General features: G+C 36.6%; 1 protein-coding gene across 1 annotated transcript; it reads left to right on the plus strand.

Annotated features, from left to right (window-relative positions):
• The first annotated feature begins 6,400 nt into the window (after positions 1-6,400).
• Positions 6,401-10,838, plus strand: LOC137405307 (uncharacterized). The gene is made up of 3 exons (XM_068091534.1): positions 6,401-6,415; positions 7,204-7,475; positions 10,231-10,838. The coding sequence occupies exons 2-3, from the start codon at positions 7,223-7,225 to the stop codon at positions 10,836-10,838; spliced, it is 861 nt and encodes a 286-aa protein (XP_067947635.1). The 5' UTR covers positions 6,401-6,415; positions 7,204-7,222.
• The last annotated feature ends 13,518 nt before the right edge of the window (positions 10,839-24,356 follow it).

Raw genomic sequence — 24,356 nt, forward strand, 5'->3', positions numbered from 1 at the left:
GCCGACAAGATCAAGATGCACTAACTACAGCAGCCGCTATCAGGCGCCGTGTATGGGCAGAAAACTTCGCACTTGACTACAGTCCTGCAACACAGTATAGGGCCGAATTTTTCTATGGGACGAATGTCCAAAAATGCTCCAGATGTAATGCCTTATGCTGGAAAGGCAAGAGGCTATATATGTAGTTTATATAGTAGATTTTATTGATGATAAATTTTATCAACACAACCACATTATGCTGCACAGTTTGTATATACCATGTCAAAAAACAGGCTATAGACGAATAACTGGTGAGTCATGATTAGTGTTTTAAGCATGCGGTAGTCTCAATTCAATAAATGCTGACGATAGCTTAGCAGTGCAAAAGCAAAATACTTTCTAGAACTTTTTAAAATATGTTAAACTTTTCAATACTGCCAGTTTGAAGAACTTCAGTTTACCTAGCAATGTCAATTTCATTATTAGTTCTGTGTACAAAATTAGGACAACTCCGATTTGAGTGGTTCGACACTGATGCATTGAAGACTAGCTGTAGAACACATTGAATATTTCTATTGGTCTCTCCAACATTATTGACATGTACGACTGCATATGTGTATGCAGTTTGATCAGCACAAAAATTTCAGTAGATTGCATATTTGGAGTTGTTTTACAGTATGAAAGACAACTCCCAATAAAACTATTGCTTTACGTAATTCTGTTCCTAAACACTGGTAATGCAGCTAGTTATATACATGTATATGTGCTAGTACGCTGGCAGTCTTGAGCAGCACATATGAAAACCACAAGCAACTCTATCTGAGAAGAATAGTAAAATATATATACTAGCATACATCGGCAGACACCAGAGTACATCTGCAGACACCCATCTACATCATCGTAGGCCATCATACACCTTCATACACTTATGTATGCCTGTGTATACCTCAATGCACTTGCATTCACCATGTACATGAATACATACATATACGTATACTATACTTGTACATATACACATACCTGTACATATACATAATTTATACCTATGCATATCCACATACCTATACATGTGCCTATACATATGCATAAATGTATATTAGAACACTTACACAAACAAACATACATATACACATATGTATACATATATGTACATATACATATGCATTCACACACGCAAATATGTATACATGAACAGGTACACAAATATACACGCATATAAACTATACGTAAACGCACATGTATACATATGTATAAATATACATATGTATGTATATATTTATATATGTACATAGGTATATGTACTGTATATACTGTACATATAATATAAATACATATACATATACCCGTACACAGATAACTACAAAGTAGTGTTGAGATGATTACCACAATTCTTTACCGACTCACCAGATTATCCATGTCATTTCCAATGCCAAACAGTTCCGCTTCACCCATTGGCTGCTCAAACAGCTCTGGTCCTTGTAGCATTGTATAAGATTTGGTTATAGGGGGTGTATTCATAGCAAGCTTCCTGTCTTCCATCTTAACAGAAAATGGTCATGGCATGCTCGGCCGAAACACAAAAGAGAAAAAATAGGCGATGTTACATTGATGTTTGAAGTGAGTAGAAGTTGTTTCCTCATGCCTGTGATTTACAATGAGACTGAAAGTGTGTTTGAGTTGACTAAACTTTAAGATGCACATTTCATTCCTCAGCCATCTTATTCTCAGCTTTTGTTGATAGCTGAGAGGTTCGCAAACCATCCCGCCCGCAGATGTGCTAAAGGACTTGGACTATAAATTTGAATAGTGCATAAATTTTCATCTGTATCCAGTATAGTTTTACTGTCCAACCTCGCTACAAATCCTCACTACACTTGTCCTACAAATCCTCTCTACACTTGTGCTACAAATCCTCTCTACACTTGTCCTACAAATCCTCTCTACACTTGTGCTACAAATCCTCTCTACACATGTGCTACAAATCCTCTCTACACTTGTGCTACAAATCCTCTCTACACTTGTGCTACAAATCCTCTCTACACATGTGCTACAAATCCTCTCTACACTTGTGCTACAAATCCTCTCTACACTTGTGCTACAAATCCTTTCTACACATGTGCTACAAATCCTCACTACACATGTGCTACAAATTCTCTCTACACTTGTGCTACAAATCCTCTCTACACATGTGCTACAAATCCTCGCTACACATGTGCTACAAATCCTCTCTACACATGTGCTACAAATCCTCCCTACACTTGTGCTACAAATCCTCTTTACACTTGTGCTACAAATCCTCTTTACACATGTGCTACAAATCCTCGCTACACATGTGCTACAAATCCTCACTACACTTGTCCTACAAATCCTCTCTACACATGTGCTACAAATCCTCACTACACTTGTCCTACAAATCCTCTCTACACATGTGCTACAAATACTCGCTACACATGTGCTACAAATCCTCGCTACACTTGTGCTACAAACCTCTCCTATAACAATCAAAAACCTTCTCATTTCAGCTCAGTACAGATTTTACCACTCAGCACAATCTAGCTACAACTATGTACATCGGAATTGCCTCCTCTGTGCTACTCCTCAAAAGATCACAGAAGATTGTGAAGATTTAAAGACGAATTTACACAAAATTTTAGTAGATTTTACCCGAAGATATCAGTATTTTTTAACACTTGCGATTGCTTTTGATGTTTGAGGTGATCTTATTGCCAGGATGTTTCAAAATTAAAATCGATAAAACTTGATCATGGTTAAAATGCTCAGAAGAACAATGCGTGACAAAATGATGTCACTGATATCACGGCTGTCTGTATTTCTCATTATTGATACCAGCTAGTGCGTTCAAGCTGCAGCGTTATGTGTCTCTACTCTGTCGGTCTTTTTGCAACTATTATAGATGCAACTATAAATATCATAGTCGAATCGGAGCTGTCTAACTGTAATCAAGACTTGTAGATTTTAATCTTGAAACATCCTGACAGTCAGATCACCTCAAGCATCAAAAGCAATCACAAATGATAGAAAAATACCGATACTTTCTGGTAAAATCTACTAACATTTTGTGTAAGTTTATCTTTAATACAGTAATGAAGGAGTAAAGGCTGTAGGAGATCTAGGAGGCTGCAGGTAATTTGAAGGCCACGAAAAGTTCTCGTTTGTCTAAAAAATTAAGAGGTCTAAGAGCACTGGAAGGTTAAAAAAGCTGTGAAAGGTCACAGTGGCTGTAAGGTGTACGTCATAGTAGGTTATAGGTTGCAGAAAGTTGCACATCATAGTAGGTTATAGGTAACAGTAAATTGTAGGTCATAGTAGATTATAGGTGACAGAAAATAGTACATCATAGTAGGTTATGGGTGACAGAAGGTTGTAGGTCATAGTAGGTTATAGGTTGCAGAAAGTTGCACGTCATAGTAGGTTATAGGTAACAGTAAGTTGTAGGTCAAAGTAGATTATAGGTGACAGAAAATAGTACATCATAGTAGGTTATGGGTGACAGAAGGTTGTAGGTCATAGTAGGTTATAGGTGACAGTAAGTTGCAGGTCATGATAGGTTATAGGTGACAGTAAGTTGCAGGTCATGGCAGGTTATAGGTGACAGTAGATTGTAGGTCATAGTAGGTTATAGGTTGCAGAAAATAGTACATCATAGTAGGCTATAGGTTACATAATGTTGTAAGTCATAGTAGGCAACAGGTGGCAAAAAGTTGTAGGTCATTGTAAGTTACATGTGGCAAAAAGTTGTAGGTCTTAGCCGTTTATAGGTGGCAGACAGACGTTAGATTTAAAAAACATATGGCAAAAGGTATTATATTGCGACAAAGAAATAGTAAATGCGTAAATTATGAATACACTAAAAGAATTTTGCTGATTAGCACTACAGAGATTAGTGAAATGTGCAATGCCGAGCAAAAAACCGGAAGCAAGCAATCGGTTTTACTCACTAGAGACTGGCCGGGGGAAGGGATTCACAGTGAGCTGAAAAAGATGAATAAAAATAAATGTTTGGACCAAAGGCTAAATAAGGCTAAAACATATTACAATAATAAAAAAGATTAAAAACGATACTCTATTAATTACCCAAAGTATCTGGAAAAAGTAGACATAAAAATCATATAGATAAAACTGAATATTAATTGAATTAATATTCAGTTTTTGTGAAAGCTGCGATTAACTGTTCGTTTTTTAGCTTTTAAGAGCTAGTAATCACATTTCCACATATTTTGCACCTACAACACAGCAAAGTAAGACACAGTGAGCCTTTTGATACCAAATAACCGTAATGTGAGTGTTATTGCAAGTCAACCTTTAAAATTTCTCTTGCACATTAGAAAGGCTGCAATGGCTTTCATCATATTTAGTCATTTCTTTGAGTCAACTGTAAATTATATTAATTGAATTAATATTCAGTTATATTTAGTTAATTCTTACATAGTCAATGTTCTATGATCTAATAAAACACAACAGGGTTGCCAAGAATAGGAGACTGCTCAAAGGCTAACATTACCTACTACACTGCTTCTCCAGACTTCTACTGTACGTTACAGCTTGGTACTCTTTATGGCTGCAGAATCACACACAAACTCTTAACTTTGAATGTTCTAACCAGATGCTTGTTTGATTGTTAATTGAGACAATGCTAAACAATCGAACGCACTGCGTTGTTTGTAACAAACTTATAGGCAAAAATTTCTCAACAATCTTTGCTCTTTTTTTTTAAATGCGCTTATATTATCTTATTTTATATTTTATTACTTTATATTATATTTTCTTGTAAGGTCAAAAGAAAAAAAGTAAATCTTTTTCAATGTTTGTACGTCAAAGTTGTGATTAGCTAGAGGCAACTAATCTTATATGCATATATCGTATTTTGTTTAACTAATTTTATATTTAACGAACTTAATTATTAAAATTTTAGGCAGTTTACTAGAACACTAAAACAAATACAATGTATAACTTTTTTACAAGATCACAGTTTAGGGAACTTACTATTATACCTTACTACTAAGGTTACTCACTATACCTTACTACCAAGGTTACTCACTATACCTTACTACTAAGGTTACTCGCTATACCTCACTACTAAGGTTACTCGCTATACCTTACTACTAAGGTTACTCACTATACCTCACTACTAAGGTTACTCGCTATACCTCCCTACTAAGGTTACTCACTATACCTCACTACTAAGGTTACTCGCTATACCTCACTACTAAGGTTACTCGCTATACCTTACTACTAAGGTTACTCACTATACCTTACTACTAAGGTTACTCGCTATACCTCACTACTAAGGTTACTCGCTATACCTCACTACTAAGGTTACTCGCTATACCTCACTACTAAGGTTACTCACTATACCTCACTAATAAGGTTACTCAGTATACTTCACTACTAAGGTTACTCACTAAACACCACTTTTAAGGTTACTCACTATACCCTATTACTAAGGTCACTCATTATTTAGAGGTTAACATATGTTATACTCCAGATATAGAAGGGTTAACATTAGTTATACACTAATTATAGAGAAGTTATCACTTGTTGTATACTAGGTATAGAGGAGTTATCACTTTTTATACACTAGATATGAAGGTTAACACATGTTTTGCTTTAGATATAGAAGGGTTAACGCTTGTTTTACACTGAATATAGAAGTTAACACATATTATACACTAGATTTAGAGGTTAACATAGGTTATACTCCAGATATAGAAGGTTTAACAGTGGCTATACACTAGTTATAGAGGAGTTATCACTTGTTGCATACTAGGTATAGAGGAGTTATCACTTGTTGCATACTAGGTATGCTACACTTTTTATATATTAGATAACGGGTTAACTTTGTGATTAACACTGTATTTTATTATAAAGCCTGCAATAGCATTGATAATACGATCTTTTAATTACATTATTCACCTGATTGCTTACAGCAAGTACGAACCCTCTTGCCATAACATGACCCTATTGACGATGTTAGGGCTTCCAACGCATGATCTGAATATAACACACATGGTTATTGTGTTGAAAGAAAAGCGAAGACTTATTAGAGTAATGAAATTGGTTCCTTTATTCAGGGCTGAACTGCGATTAGTTAAACCAACATCCATTTGTTTATTAATGACAACCAGTCATTCAAACTAATCTATTCAGCCACAAGTGTTCTTTACTACTAGAAGAGTTTTACCAATGGGAGTTGTCCCTACAGACGACCCAGTAGAGGCAAGTTGCGGAGAAGAGAGTTGAACTGCTCCGGTACAGTGTCTCAACATTTGTACAGTTGAGCAAGTCAGACAAGTAAATAGTTTTAAATTTACTGAACCTGATGATTCATCATTTTTAAGTTTTTTTTCTGACAGTAGAAAGTTGACAACTTATGCTTCTGATATAATCAACAAGAAGACAGCCGACATTGACTAAGGTAAGTACAGGTAAGTACAGTACGTGCATCTAACATGGCTTTCACAAGCTGAATTTGGTATAATCTGGTGTTGTAGTAATAAGCATGGCAGCAAAAGTTGATCTTCATGTTACCAGGAAGCGTATGTACCGCGTGGCTCAGACCTGCCTTTATTACTCCATAATTTTCAGCTAAGCAGAACCTTGTACACGGTTCACAGCTGCATCGTGTCAATATCATACAAGCCCACTCAATATAGTTTTCACTGATCACGCACTTAAATTCTTGTTCCTCAGAAGCAACAAATTAAATCGTTTTACTGATTCCATATGTTTCCTTGTTTGCTAAGCTATTGCCTTGTCAGGAAAATCATTAGCGTTGTTAAGATGGACCCAAATAGTGCATCCAGCCTTGATCTCTCTTCAGCCTTGATCTCATGATCTTTACTCAAATTTATAAATCTCAATAGTCATACACACTTGTTGAAACTACAGAAAAAGAATTAACTTTGTATTTCAATGCGGATGATCAGCCACACTTAAAATTCCCCTCATCTTTACAATTCTTTTATGCGCAGGTAGCGACTTTGAATGCAACTAAATCTGCATAATTAGAATCAAAAGATTTGTCGTGACCAATCAAGCCTCAATCAGAAAAGAGCATTAGCTCTCAAAAACTAATTCTCGACTAGCCCACTCAGAGTTTCACCAGTATTTCTGACGACATATCACCATGATTTATGTCACTTGGAAACAGCAAATGATTAGACTTACCAGCACCATGTCAGAAATAATTCCTTTCTTTTTTAGATTTATTCATAACAGCGAGATGGCGAAGTCTGAAGCAGCGTGCAACAACGCTGAGCTTAAACACGGATATTTTGAGTTGAAAGACATTTATGAAAACGACGGAGTTCGATACTATCATTTGGAATACGGATGCAGCTTTGGATACAAACGTGACTCAGACGACCCACACGATCGAGTACTGTGCACCGAGGTAGCGAACTCGACTGTATGGTTGGATGAACATCAGAATGAAGCTATCCTGAAACCCGTGTGTGAGCTGAACGGAGTAGCTTGTAAGTTTTGAGCGTTAAAAATCTAGCATCGGGGTCTTTCCATAACTCTAGTAACATTTTATGACCTCAACTAAAGGCAGGCTGTAGCAATTACTTCTTAGATATATTGCCAAGACCGTTTTTACTAAATTGAAAATGCTCCTTCAAGCTTCTGTTTGAAATATGTGGGAATAAGGGAAGTTGTCTCCACCTTTATACTGGAAAGGAAGATACTTGTATGAAATTGTAAAGAGGTCTCACAATGCAACAATGTTCAGTGTGCTAAGTGAATGTAGGGTGGCCAAAAGTAGAATAGGAGGTATACAAGGAGGTACGACACTCATTCAAGCATCACCTTACATTGTCATAAATTTTAAAGGTTTTTATTTTGAACTGCATTTTTTCTTTGAAATTTTGTTTACGATTTTCTCAGTTGTTGATTTGCTGCAAACTTGACGGTCTGAAGTGTCAGGTGTCCACTGTTTGTTAACGCTTATACAAAGGCAAGGCAATCATAAGAGCTAGACTTCACATTAGCTCGATGCAATGACTTTATTTTTGTTCTTGATCATCAGCTCATTTTATATAATACGGTGGGTTTAAAATTACACCGTTCTGTTGAACAGCCATTGTGAGGACCAAACAGCCAGTAGACAACTCCTACAGTGAATTAACCCTTCCGCAGCCTATCCGCTTTAGATCATTCTTGTAAAAATTGGGCTATAGTGAGTAATCAATTCTCAAACCGGCCCTTGTTCTAGCAATTATAATTGTAACTAGAAATTCCACTGTCATACAGCCCACGACCAAAGAGATGGCCAGAGATACTGGCAAAAAATAAAGGGTACTGATGGTTGAGAAATGCAATATTAGCAATCAAATGGCTCTGCAGTGCAATAGGATAACTGCAATGGTAGCTGTAATGTACTGGGTGTGGGTGTTATTATATACAACAATAAGCAATAATGAATGGAAAAGATGTTTATATTTTCCCCCTGCAATAGGAGAAATGCAATATTGGCCAATATTAGAAGTAAAATGCACTGATACTCTTAGAATAATCAATTTTATTAATATAGTAATAATAGAAAAACAATACACAATTTTGATTAAATTTCAAAACGTAATAGGTAGCAATATCGAGAAGTGGTATTTATATAGGTTTTTAGAAATGTTATTTAAAAAGTGTTTGGTCATGACAAACAACAACAATGAAAGGAAAATATTACACGTTTATATCTCTCCCTTGCAATAGGAGAAATGCAATGTTGGCCAATATTATAAGTAAAATGCACTGATATTATTAAAATAACCAATATTGTTAATATAGTAATACAGCAATAATAGAAAACCTATGAGCGTTCATGCGTCTCGAAGATTTCTCCAAACTGCAGCAAAATAAAAGCTGTTATTAAAGTGTTATAAAGCTGTAGGCCTAATTTACTGTAATGTATGTAATTCAACAACAATAAAGAAATATGTTTATTATAACTCTGAAATGCAAAATTAGAAGTAAAATGGCAAGCTACTGTGTACTATACACAGTTTGAAAGTTGGTTGCGTTGAATGTAGAATGGTTTTGATAAGCGATCTTTAACAGAAAGCGAATAAGAGTATTCACGCGTATAAAACTGTAGCAAAATAAAAAATGTTCTCGTCATGAAGGGGCGTTGTAGTTCGGCCCTAGCTTGTACATAAGTTGTAAAGAATTTCGGTTAACGTTTCAAATAATGAAACCTTCGGTGATTGGACAAAAAACACAGGCTGATAAACTGTGTACCACAATTTCGTACCTGTAAATCGGTCTACGCCTCAAACGGTCTACGTTTATTACAGAAACCTTCGAATAACTTCGATTACGAGTGAAAAATGCCATAGACTGATGAAATGAGCACGGTTTTCTCGTGAAATGCGCACTGCTAAATAGTTCTACAATCGGTCGCACGGCTTTATTGGCGTTTCAATTTTCGGTCTTAACTTTTATTAAACCGAGCTTTTCAAGCTTTTTGTGGCAATTTTCGTTCAAATTAATCTGTCTATTTGTGTATAATCCGATCAGATGGGTAAGTTTTAAGATATTATCGTTGGTTTACAAAGACTTGGTAACATATTTAAATAGGTTTAAATGTGTTTTGTATCGTTATTATACTTTAACGACTTTAAATTCCGATGCTTAAATTTTTTGATGAAATTTCTTGACGAGGGTTTGTCTCATTGTTGATGAATAATTTTCGTAAGTTGTGTGCACATGCATTTATCATAAAACTCCCACACTTCCGCTCCGCTCGTGTGGTCGTGGGATGAAGGAAACAATGCTAACAAATGAGCAGCTGGTGGGGGTTTATGCAAGCTAGCTTTTCTCAGATTCTACTGCTTAACATCATTCAAAATGTGCCATCGATAGATATTAACTATACTTACACCGACCAACGTCATTTACAGCAAATTAGACCCGGAAACAAAAACAAAAAGTGGTAAACTGAATTATGTGTATTGAAAAAAGATCTTTTTGCATAACTCTGTTCTATAATGTAAACAGGCAGTATTGGTGTCTGGTATAAGGTGTTGGTGTCTGGTATAAGGTGCAGCGGCTTTTTTGAGGAAGAGGGGATGTAACGAATAGTCAGGCAGATCGGAGATACGATTTGAGTACTTTAAACAGCAAATATCTAAAAAGACATTTAGCTTCCATTTAGCATAAAGGACATTTCGATGCTCTTGTTGACTGTCCATATCTGGTAGCATATAGCATTAATACAGTCTTTTTATGTTTTAGTGAGCATTGGAGTAACATCTTCGGTTGGATCATTGCTCTTCATCTGTATTATTGTTCTCGCTTACCTCTACGGCAGAGAAAGAAAGCGAAACCGTGAATTACATGCAGCCAATAGCAAGATGCACCCGAAAGTACCTCAAACACCAGATGACATGTCAATATACGAAGGGTTCTATTCTCAACCTGTGCAGCAAGCGCAGATCAGTTCAGTCCACCACGATACATCTAGGTCGCTTGATAAACCTAGAAACAGAAACGGGTTTAGTCCGTACTCAAAGAACCTTGACAAAGAGGCCCTGATGACACCAGTAATCAGGAGCAATTCGCTGTCCAAGAGGTTCTTCAAGCGCATGAGCCAGTACCAGCCTAAATCATTACCTCGCCCTACTAAACTGGGACACATACAGTTCATCAGCTCAGGTAGGTTCGACCAAGGGTATGATAACAACTTGAGTGCCAGGACGTCTGAGAATACTGGCTATAGACAGATGCAAGGCCGCCAACTCTATGATATGAAAACAGACACCCAGAGGCGCCAGTCCAATCAAAGGAGACCAGTTTACGACTTGCCACCATCAGAGAACAGCAGCGCAATAACATTCGTTTAGTTCAGCTATTTGAAGTTTTTTTCAGTTATTTTATTTTTTCAACATTTTTGAAGTTTTGGTCACACAATCGGAGTTATGAAAAGCTTGCTGTACCTTGAAATTCTAACAACTGCCTACAATGTATTTTCTGTTTAAGTGGGCCCATCAACTTTCATATAGACATTTTTACTGCTATTATAAGACTATTTATCGGTATATATCGAAATTGATGAGGTCGTACTTTTTAGTCCTAGTGACTACAATGGGAGTTTAATAATTATTGTGACAGCGATAGACCAGACTGGTTTCATACACTAACTATTCTCTTGCCTGTTATACTACATTTTAGCACTTTGTAACTTTACAATGTTCAGACTAGAATTAAATTAGTTGGAACTTTTAATATAACTCATGTACAATATAATAAATGGCACTAATTTGGGTTTATAGTAGGATATCCTACAAATCTTGAATAAAACGAATATTAATTTGGTAATGTTGTACATTCTAATTCTCACTCAGCTTGACTACTCAAAACATATTTAAAAAAAGGTGATGATCCCTATAGGTTGAACAAAGAGAGGGAGGACAACTCAATCAGTGACTACTTTGTGAAATTAGTTGGGGACAGACACACCACTAGGGTAGCAAAGGTACTTTAAAATAAGTATACTACAAGAACAGTCTCTCAAAATGCTTGTCTTTACTTGTCACACAAAAGTATTTCGAGGAACTTCCTGGTAACAAATCGATGCAATTCATAAACACTTGTTATGGCAGATTAGCTAGTAACCTGAGAACTAGATTTAGCACCCAATATGAGCAGGAAGTAAAAACAGGTTCTTGATAATAGTTTATGCTAGAGCGAGTTTAATCGCAACAACTTAGCTCGGCTTCTTAACATTTCTCTAGGTTGAAACATCTCAGCGAGCGTGAAATGGAGGAGACATATTAGGAAGAGATGTCAGGTCTCAACGATTTAGCAAAAGACTACACATCTTGAAATGTTCCTATTTGGCACGCCGTGCTAAACAGGAGCCTCGTGGTCAATTCAACTGCTTTAGAAAGATACTAGAACTTCAGCAAACACAACTTCAATTCAGGCATCGAAGACAGATGCTTGTGCTTCCTGGGGAACTGGCTCAATCATAATCACAGGCAATTTGTTTGACAAGCTTTTGTTCCTAGAAGACAGATTAGGTGTGTTAGTTGAGTTAGTGTCTAGCTGACCAGATCCCTTTTCAACAAAACCAATAATACACCCGCCGCTATTTTAACAGCCCTGACCTTACATGAACTTCCTCTTCTACTAGAAACAAATCAACAGGCTGAAGCTTCAGTAAATAAGGAGACTCCTGGTTAACAAACAAAAACATGTAAAAATGATGAATGCAGCAGTTAACACATCGTGTTATTAAGTAATATTTTAATATAATGTTGTGTATTTAGGGTCAGAGTTCAGACTACAGTTGATATAATTTTCCTTCAGTAGTAAAAAAGCAATAGTTATTATAACGCAAAACGTATGTGGGTATAATGAAAGAAGGTGACTCACATTGGAAGGACAATTGCTCAGGTGATCTGACCGTATATTTGAAAGTGAAACCTAACTAGCTCTTAGGCAGATAAAGTCATTAAAGGGAAAATCAGATTGTTAGAAAGGAAGGTAAGCGGCAACATAGCAGCATCTTTAACCACAACCTTACTTACCTTACGTACGTGTCAGTGTGATAATACCCTTTATCATGTTTTGAGTGGTTTTGGTACTGACTAACCCCAGCGCGGATCTTCTGGTTTTTTCTGCTTCAAAATATGGCAGTAGCTGTCATTGACCTTGCCACACAGAAAAGCTTCTAAACTATGAACTGATACGTTTTCGAACGGCACAATAAGTTTGTTATTACATGCAATCGACTTTTTTTGTTACATGTAAATGACATTAATTCAATCATAGGCTTTATTTGCTACATATTTTCTCTAAGTAACCAAAAGAGTATATAAAGCCTTGCTAGAAAGAGTCAGCTTTCGACTGGATTGTGTTTAGGTTGCTCTGACGCCAAATGTGCATTTAATTTTAGGAGATCAAAATGGTGTCAAGCTGTGCAAACCAAGCATCGGAGAATGCAAACTTCCAGTTTCACTTCAATCATACTTGCGATTCGGTAAACCGGTTCTATTACACATACAGCTGTGATTTTGGATACGCTATGATACACACAGACTTCATGAATAGCGGAATCTTTTGCATAGAAATGGACAACAACTCTGTCCAGTGGACAAACCCATTAGGGCGGGTTATCGAGAAGCCCGGCTGTAGGTTTGACCCATCTACGGGTAAGTACTGAACAATGTATAAACTAGATGATTGTGAGAACATTGTAATTAGGAAAAGGGAAGAATTGGACTTTTTGATATTGTGTATATATGCGTATAGATATAGGTAAATATATTGTGTATATATGCCTATAGATATAGGTAAATATATTGTGTATATATGCGTATAGATATAGGTAAATATATTGTGTACATTACATTGTTTACATATCAAAACCATCTACTCCTAGTGACTGTTCCTGGCACATTAACTGTCAATGATATTGTGACTGCCTTGACACTTGGACCACCAATGGTTACAGGGGTTACAAGATTACACGGATTATACCGAGTATACTGCCAAGAATTACGAATGCTGTGGATTAATTGGACTGTTTTGTATTCAGTTGCAGGGCTAAGCGCGGGTATAGTTGCCGCTATCCTACTAATTACTGTCGTGGCTGTCGTGTGCAAACTACGACAAGCCAAAAGAACTCTCAGAGATCTAGCCGATCTGCAAGCTCAAATAGAGGCTGAGAGTATAAAGAATGACTACATCGCTCCCCAACGCTCCCGACTCGCAAGCCTCACACCACATGCCGCTATTCCTCTTCCTTTGGAGCCAAACCCGGGTCATCAGAATCCGGGCTATGTCGTTAGTCCTGGTGATAATAATTCAGACACTTCTACTGATCCTTATATGAGGGCAACACGGGATGGCTCAGAAAATGATGGGTCAGAGGTCGACCGCCATTCAAGCCATATTTATGAGATATCCGACTTGGATAGCGATGAGAATTCGAGAGCAAGTGACGCCTCAGATCAGGAAGACATCACCCCCCACCAAGATGACGTCAGCTTCCATCGAGATGGTACCACTTCTCGCCAAGAAAGCACCACATCCTGCCAAGAGGACACAACCTCCCATCAACAGCAACTAGTTCTACCAACTAGGATGAAGCATCACACGAGTGATGAGTTATCTTCTTCAGACGAAGAAAGTCCGAGCAATGAGAAAACCGATTCGATTCAGGATTCCTTAACATTGCCTCAACTGGACAGTTTTCCGCCTACAAGAGAGGATGAGTCCGAAATGTAATATTTGTAGATTTATAATGTTCGGATGCTGTAACGTGTCATAGAAAGTTATGGAGAGCGTCTTGTTCTGCTCTACACAAGCTGATATGATGTGTAATTCTTTCATTCATACTATTCCATTCTCACTCAATACTCAATTTCATGCATACCCATGCAATCAAAGAGAAGCCTATATGACTGGTTAAAGCAAACGAATACGTATGTAACGCAAAACAAATATTGTATGTATTCTCAGTACTTTGTTCAACTAAAGCCAGTGATTATTATTTGATTTCATACTTCTCTTTGCAGCATGTCACCATCGTTTGTTAAAAGGATCAACTACGTAATCTTTAAATCTTGTCGCCAAAAGTTTATAAAGTTAAGGTGCGTGTAGGAGCTTATGATGAGCGGAGCAGAAATTCTAGCAGCTACAAGTTTTGTGTAAGTCATTAGGTTTGACAGAAACACTTGGATGTTAAAAAAATTTTGTTTTAGATTCAGATACCTGTTGAGACATGATTTGAATTTAAAGTCTTTATAAGACTTTTGTATTAGAATATAATATTTTATATTGTACTATGATATAATATATAATAGTACTAGTCTATAAAAAAATAAGCGAGTGCTACTCACTGAGTACTTGTCTATAATAGCATAATCAAGTGCTACTCACTGAGTACTTGTCTATAATAACATAATCAAGTGCTACTCACTGAAAACTCGTTTATAATAACATAATCAAGTGCTACTCACTGAGTACTTGTCTATAATAACATAACCAAGTGGTACTCACTGAGTGTTTGTCTATAATAACATAATCAAGTACTACTCACTGAGTACTTGTCTAAAATAACATAATCAAGTGCTACTCACTGAGTACTTGTCTAAAATAACATAATCAAGTGCTACTCACTGAGTGTTTGTCTATAATAACATAATCAAGTACTACTCACTGAGTACTTGTCTATAATAACATAATCAAGTACTGCTCACTGAGTACTTGTCTATAATAACATAATCAAGTGCTACTCACTGAGTACTTGTCTATAATAACATAATCAAACGCTACTCACTGAGTACTTGTCTATAATAACATAATCCAGTGCTACTCACTGAGTACTTGTCTATAATAACATAATCAAGTGGTACTCACTGAGTACTTGTCTATAAAAACATAATCAAGTGGTACTCACTGAGTACTTGTCTATAATTACATAATCCAGTGCTACTCACTGAGTACTTGTCTATAATAACATAATCAAGTGGTACTCACTGAGTACTTGTCTATAATAACATAATCCAGTGCTACTCACTGAGTACTTGTCTATAATAACATAATCAAGTGCTACTCACTGAGTACTTGTCTATAATAACATAATCAAATGCTACTCACTGAGTACTTGTCTATAATAACATAATCAAGTACTACTCACTGAGTACTTGTCTATAAAAACATAATCAAGTGCTACACACTGAGTACTTGTCTATAATAACATAATCAAGTACTACTCACTGAGTACTTGTCTATAATAACATAATCAAATGCTACTCACTGAGTACTTGTCTATATGGACATACATGTATTTGAGTATTACTGAGAAGGTAGTTTTACAAATGGGTAATTTTTTCATACAAAATGCTTTAGCCTAGTTCGTATGAACCTACATAACATACATATTGCTACACATGACTTGAATACTTACAAATCAGGTGCCATGAAAACCTGGCATGGAAATCAGCGTATTTGTCAGCATGATGTATACCGAACAGACAGTTTACATGGTGACGATGCCACATTTTAACAAACATTTCTTTCTCAAATTTTGGTATCCACAGAGCACTCTGAAGCAAAGGACTTTACTGTAGATGCCACTGGAGAAAAGGGTGTTTTTAAAGTGCTCTTGGAGCAGATTGATTAGGACGAGTTTACCTGGAGTGGTTGGAGCCATCCGAAGAAAAAAAGTGGTGGTACATGTATTTGATTCTAATTTTGGTCTTTAAAAAACCAAGATTCTGTAAAGAAGTATTACACTTAACTGATATGCAGTTCAGCACCGCAATGCATATGAAATTATGAATTACCCATCCCTATAGAACTTCCAATCATACATACAATTGGAGATATTTAAAGAACCAAAATAATCTTATAATAATATCTTCATCTACGTGCCTGAGCTACCTGTGAACCTATGAGACAGATGAGACCTATTTGATTCTTAAACAATTTCTCATAAGTGCACAAGAATAATTTTTCCTGGTCATGTGTGTTGGCAAATAACTACTAAATTAAAGTCAGCCGACGAACTAGTGACATCATTTTTCTTATGAACGTTTTAACTGCGATCAAGTTTTGTCGATTTTAATCTTGAAACATCTTGATAATCAGGTAATCTCAAACATCAAAAACAATCGCAAATAATAGAAAAATACTAATACTTTCTGATAAGATCTACTACAATTTTATGTAACTTTGTATATTAATCATTGTTATCATATGAGCAGAGGAATAGACTAGTTTTTTAGAATTACTAAAGCTTATAACTTTCCAGGCTAGGCTAGGCCAGCCCCCCTTCACTGCAGGAACAAAAGGTGAAAAAGCAATGCTATAACATAAACACTCCTTTGTCGTCGCAATTATATTATTGTGAGTTTTAACACTCTGAAGCTCAGAATGCTTTGATGAGAAGGGAGAGCTTCAACTTCCTCATCTACTGCAAAACTTTCAGCCAAGTGTGTAGATACGAACACAAGTGAGTCAACAGTCAAGTAGAGCAATCTCCCGGAGAATTTCATGTAAACGTCTTTGTCTAGTTGTACCTTATCAAGTTACGCACGGAAAAAATACTTCAGATATAGCAGCGGAACCAAAGGATGGTAAGGAAACAATAGCATATGTTGCTGTAGCTACCACTTCAACATCTTCTTATTCATTTTACTCTAATATTATACGATGTAAGCAGTGCTCAATGTAATGTTGTACAGTGTATACTGTGTTTGCTGTAATATTGTACAGTGTATACTGTGTTTGCTGTAATATTGTACAGTGTATGCTGTGTTTGCTGTAATATTGTACAGTGTATGCTGTGTTTGCTGTAATATTGTACAGTGTATGCTGTGTTTGCTGTAATATTGTACAGTGTATGCGGTGTTTGCTGTAATATTGTACAGTGTATGCGGTGTTTGCTGTAATATTGTACAGTGTATGCTGTGTTTGCTGTAATATTGTACAGTGTATGCGGTGTTTGCTGTAATATTGTACAGTGTATGCTGTGTTTGCTGTAATATTGTACAGTGTATGCGGTGTTTGCTGTAATATTGTACAGTGTATGCTGTGTTTGCTGTGATATTGTACAGTGTATGCTGTGTTTGCTGTAATATTGTACAGTATATGCTGTGTTTGCTGTAATATTGTACAGTGTATACTGTGTTTGCTGTAATATTGTACAGTGTATGCGGTGTTTGCTGTAATATTGTACAGTGTATGCTGTGTTTGCTGTAATATTGTACAGTGTATGCTGTGTTTGCTGTAATATTGTACAGTGTATGCTGTGTTTGCTGTAATATTGTACAGTGTATGCGGTGTTTGCTGTAATATTGTACAGTGTATGCGGTGTTTGCTGTAATATTGTACAGTGTATGCTGTGTTTGCTGTAATATTGTACAGTGTATGCGGTGTTTGCTGTAATATTGTACAGTGTATGCTGTGTTTGCTGTAATATTGTACAGTGTATGCGGTGTTTGCTGTAATATTGTACAGTGTATGCTGTGTTTGCTGTAATATTGTACAGTGTATGCTGTGTTTGCTGTAATATTGTACAGTATATGCTGTGTTTGCTGTAATATTGTACAGTGTATACTGTGTTTGCTGTAATATTGTACAGTGTATGCGGTGTTTGCTGTAATATTGTATCGTGTATGCTGTGTTTGCTGTAATATTGTACAGTGTATGCGGTGTTTGCTGTAATATTGTACAGTGTATGCTGTGTTTGCTGTAATATTGTACAGTGTATGCGGTGTTTGCTGTAATATTGTACAGTGTATGCTGTGTTTGCTGTAATATTGTACAGTGTATGCTGTGTTTGCTGTAATATTGTACAGTGTATGCTGTGTTTGCTGTAATATTGTACAGTGTATACTGTGTTTGCTGTAATATTGTACAGTGTATGCTGTGTTTGCTGTAATATTGTACAGTGTATGCTGTGTTTGCTGTAATATTGTACAGTGTATGCGGTGTTTGCTGTAATATTGTACAGTGTATGCTGTGTTTGCTGTAATATTGTACAGTGTATGCGGTGTTTGCTGTAATATTGTACAGTGTATGCTGTGTTTGCTGTAATATTGTACAGTGTATACTGTGTTTGCTGTAATATTGTACAGTGTATGCGGTGTTTGCTGTAATATTGTACAGTGTATGCAGTGTTTACTGTAAATTTGTACAGTGTACCAAGTGTTTACTCTAATACTGTACAGCATATGTAGTGTTCACTGTAATATTGTACAGTGTACGCAGTGTTTATTGTAAAGTTGTAGTGTTTACTGTATTCTTGTACGGTGTATGCGGTGTTTACTGATACCTCTTTGTTAAGTATCCATCAAGCCCAGAAGTAGCTTACAGGTGCATTGTGGGGCATTGTGTGATGTCACTACTGGGCCATTCTGATTGATCATACGCATGATAACCACTTTTTTAGAACTAATAACGATAGAGGTTCTGATAGAGCTAATTGGGTGTCATTACTAATAGTTGGTGTTTCAAGGAAAACAAAATCCAGTCTGTAACTAACCAACGCTTTATGAGCAAACAAACAATAAAGACATGATGTGTACATGATCATGTGTATTTGATTAAATAATTCTTTGTGGTTACACGAGGAGTATTGCTGGTATTTATCACAGTTGAATTGACTGAACCTAATCACTATGCCACCTGGTGGACTATGTCTCAAGTTGTACTCCCCTTCTTCCTCCTTCATCTTTAAAGGAAGGCATAGTCTATATCGCTCGCACTCATAAAACTCTGTTTATCTCCTCCAATTGTGCTAAAGAACCATAACCATTGTTATTACCTAAACAGGTACTGAGGTCAGCAATTTATTAGGTCAACAATTTATTAAGTCAGCAATTTATTAGGTCAATAATTTAATATGTCAACAATTTATTAGGTCCGCAATTAATTAGGTCAATACTTTAACAGGTCAACAATTTATTAGGTCAACAATTTATAAGGTCAACAATATATTAGGTCAATAATTTAATGTCAACAATTTATTAGGTCTGCAATTTATTAGGTCAATGCTTTAACAGGCCAACAATTTATTAGGTCAAAAATTTATAAGGTCAACAATTTATTAGGTCAACAATATATTATGTCAATAATTTAATGTCAACAATTTATTAGATCAGCAATTTATTACGTCAATAGTTTATTAGGTCCACAATTTCTTATATTCCTTGAGAGAGTTAAGATATAATAATTTTGTTGAGTCACCCAATTTTAGTATCCATCTTCAAAACATCAGCTAACTTTACCCTTCCTATAACTTTCCTTTGGAAGACATGTTTAAGATAATGCAGCTGAGCCGATGATATATTTTGGAAAAAGCTTTCTTTTAGTGGTGCCAGAGTGAATAGCAACTAGCGAGTGTGAAGAACATGTTTGCCTCCAGCCAAGTGACTGTGTAAACATATAAGTGTTGAAGGGCAGGCATTCATGTAGTGAAGGCATGTAAATGAGCACGCGCAAAAACTTTTATTTAAAATTGCTGAACGTTGAGTAGTTCAATTGTATTTGAATATTTGTGTCATCAACACTGTTAACTTCAATGTACTATTATTGTGTCAGGTGACCAGCATGGACCAGCTGGAATGGAGCTGTGCAAACCAAGCTTTAGAAAATGCCATCTTAACATTCCAGTTCAACCAAACATGCAATTCTGTAAATCGGTTCTACTACACATACAACTGCAAGTTTGGCTACTTTAAAGTTCATGTGGATGAGAAGAAAAAAGGGGTATTATGTCTGGAAGAGCACAACTCCACTAAATGGACGACTATTGCAGGAAATGATGTCACACCTGAGTGCAAACTCGATAAGTCTATGAGTAAGAAATTACTGACGTCTACATAAGGGGCATATTTTGAATTACCGATACTTGAGTCACCTAGACTCCAAGATTCTTATAAATTAAAAATATCCTTTACTTTATTTCCATGTTGCTAGTGGTGCTTATCATTGTGTTTATCGTATGCTATATGACAGAGCAAACATCATCCAGACACAACTGGGTTGTGAAACAAGGTCGTCACCTTTTTTCATTTTTATGCAAATGAGAAAACCGGAGACAAAATTTAAAGGTCGACTTGCAACAAAATTCACATGACAGTTATTTGGTATCAAAAAATTCACCAAGTCTTACTCTGTTGTGTTGTAGGTGCCAAATATGTGGAAATGTGATTACAAGCTCTTAAAAGCTCAAAAACGAAAAGCCGCCGTAGATTGGAATCTGTTTATTTCTCTGACGCCGTCATTACAGTTTGGTTATCGTCTTGTCACGTGATGTTCTCCCGTGAATTGAAAGGCCAATAAAAAGCTCAATATAAAACTTATCGTAGCACTAGTTTATGACAAACACTTCGGGTTTTACCGAAGACCCCGTATCAAATATAGATGCTCGCTACTGTACAGTTTTGTTTCGGCATTATTCAATCGTCAAGTCGTAATCTGATCACGTGACCCAATACTTCGCAAATATTTTTTGCAGCACTTTTCGATTATCACAGGTGACCGACAGAGTCGTCATGATTATCAGACAATGATATGTACTACTTCGAGCTAAGATTAAAAAGTTTAACGATTTTTTATGGTAAGTTATAAGATATCAGTGCTAAAAGTGACAGCATTACAATGATGATAAAACAGACGCGTAAGAACAATAGACATGGTTTTATTGAATGCGTGAAGTATATTTGTGAAAATATTTCGACGAATGAGGTTGCATGAAAGTATAAACAGAAACCATCTCTCACAACTACGTCCTATTTGATTCATTTTGGAAAGAGAATCCAAACTACGGCGGTCTCGTGTGGCTGCGATTAACTGTTTGTTTTTTAGCTTTTAAGAGCTTGTAATCACATTCCCATATATTTTGCACCTACAACACAACAGAGTAAGACATGGTGAATCTTATGATACCAAATAACTGTAATGTGAATTTTGTTGCAAGTCAACCTTTAAGCACTTCTAGAGCACTTCAAGCGCTTTACACCCTTAATTTAGATTGCACTCAAAATAAACTCAAATACAGACGCCTGACAATTTTGGCTGTAGGCCATTAGTAGCTAGCTTCTATTTTTTCTCGATGTACTGGTGCCAAAAGATTGCAAGGCTCACTCAAAACAAAGACGAACTTATCAATTCGTAAGGCAGCCACCAAGTTCGTTGTATCAATTCCATGCCAATGCCATCAGCTGGCTTCAAGTCATGTTCCCACTTATTTGAATTTCTCTAAAAAGTTAAACATTTCTCTTTGTAGTTTTCCTGCTGAGGCGATAGCGAGTTCAAAAGTTGTGTGTCCATTTGGAGTTGTGGGTCCATGCAGAGGCGATAGCGAGTTTTAAGTTGTGGAATTATTCGGAGTTGAGGGTCCATGCGAAGGCGATATCTGGTTCAAAGTTGTAGGTCCATTCTTCAGTGACGCATGTGATTTTTAAATCGCTGTCGCACCTTGTAACTCGAAGAGGTACCTTCATGCCCCATAGTAGGCACAAACTTACTGCCAGCTATGGTCAATTTGGCTCAGGCGAACTCGATTTGCCATTTATACTATTAACTCTAAAAGCAATTGACTATTATTAATAGAAATACTCAGAAGTTAATCATCCTTTTATTGTGACAACATGGAAATTTTAGAAACATCCATTTTTTACTCGTCCTAGTAATAGTGGGTATCATTGACAAACGAAAGGAACAAAGTGATTTATCATCATGCAAACTGTGAAACCGAGATACAATATTTTAGTCTACAAACAAAATTACGATGAAATTATAAATCAGACTTGCCTAGATACCAAAGAATTTGAACAGCTTACGAGAGGGTGGGGGAGGTTTGGAGAAAAATATCGCAAGAGATTTTTATGAGTCATTGCCACAAATCTTGTTGCAGCGTGTGTCAAGGTCAAATACTCTATACACCAATGGTTGGTTCCCTAGCTGTCATCTGTCATCCTTACACCTACGTGTTACTCGGTCTGTGAATATAGTTGTAGGCATGGGTGTCAGCATAGTGACACTAATCTTGGCCATTGCCATCGTAGCTGTCATATGGAAGCTAATAAAAACAAAAAGAAGGCTTACAGAGCTCTCCAGAGCTTACAGGCAGCCGAAACCAGAAACAAACACTGAAAATTCATATTGCCAGACTCAGAGGTCAGCGCGTCCAAGTCTTCACCCACCCTCTCCTTTGCTTCTTCCTCCAGAACCAGCATTCGTGCTGCAAAATCAAGATCGCATCAGTGATGACCAGGAGTCTTTAGGAACATCTTCTAACACATCATTGGATACAATTGATCCATATACGATGCCAACTCTGACCGGTCAGTTGAAAAATGACCATTCAGACGATGACAACCAGTCAAGTCAGCTTTTTAGAGTGTCTGCTTTGGAAAATGAAGAAGTTTCTAGAACAAGTAGTGTCCATCTAAAGAAACATGTGGCTCTTCCTGCCTTAGTAGTACATCGTGCCAGTGATGAACTGTCTTTATCTGATGAAGACACTATAACTGATATCGCTGACCCTAAACAACTGATTACCATGCCTCTAACAGATGCCAGTTTACCTAACACAAGTGATCAATCTGAAATATAGCTCTGGACTTGTAGCTTCAATGTCTGTGTAGTCCAAAACAACAAACCCTCCAATATATGAGTTATGCTTAATAATATTTCTTTTTTGCAGCATTCAAATATATATAACTTATGAAAAATGCCTAAGACAGGCGCAATGAAAATCACATAGATTAGCTAGTTGAAAGCATAACAGATTTGTAATTTAGTTATACACAAAATACAACCGGCCAACATCCGCAAGCGCATAAGCAGTATCATTGCATTATTGGTTCTAGATTATATACCCAATGTCAATCATGTTTAAATTTGAGCTGACTTAGCGTTGTATTTTATTTTTACGCTTACCGGTAGTACTTCACAGCATCTTTTGTTACACGCATGCTCTCCTTTCACTTTAAATCTGGGATGCTGAATGATAGAAGGTTCTCAAGACTAACCAGAAAATGGAATATTCAAAACATAGCCAACATGTTCATATTTGTTTATATGTTTATATTTTCCCATTCAACGAGAACTATCTAGTATGAGTGGACACTTGTAGCCATAGGCTATCGCTATTCTACGTATGAGGACGTATGTTTGCTCATCTTTTTTACTCATACCATATCCATGTACAGTGAGCATAGAAAGTATACTTTAATAAACGTAAGGCAAGAAATTGATTGCTGCAAATCGCCGCTGTGACTGTGACAGCTATGGAGACAGTCTAGAAGTAGCGGAATCTAGTCAGTCACCCACAGCTCTACAAAATAGTTATTAGCAATGCAGGTCTGACTATAAATGGCGATTAGCCAGTGTGAACAAAACCTGAAGCTATGAAGCGTTGGCTATTAAGATCTAGTATGATCATGACCTGCCCAAGATAAATTACACGTTAAGCAATAACAAAGCATTACATCACTAAATGCGCTCTTTAAAACGGCTGGTCTATTTGCTGAACACAACCCCAAGGAGGAAGTTAAGCGCAAACACGCTTACCTAGTTTATTCACTACCTCATCAATTATATGTAGACCAACCAACTACAAGCCTGTTAATGCAATCTTAGCTAAAGGTATTAGACCAGATGATAAAAGACTAACAGAGGTAAAGTTGTGATGAAGTCTGCAACATTGATACACTGTATGGGAAGAAAAGCATTGGGCTGCCACTAAAGGGCTACTGTGTAGATGTATAGTCAATTCTACAGATTTTAGACTCACACGATACAGAGCTCAGTTACTTTCAACAAACAGAAAACATCAATGATGAGTAAAGCCAATTTGTACATGTTGACATCACAGTACCTACACACTGTATATT

This window comes from Watersipora subatra, chromosome 9 (assembly GCF_963576615.1).
Source record: "Watersipora subatra chromosome 9, tzWatSuba1.1, whole genome shotgun sequence".
NCBI classification, from domain to species: Eukaryota; Metazoa; Bryozoa; class Gymnolaemata; order Cheilostomatida; family Watersiporidae; genus Watersipora; species Watersipora subatra.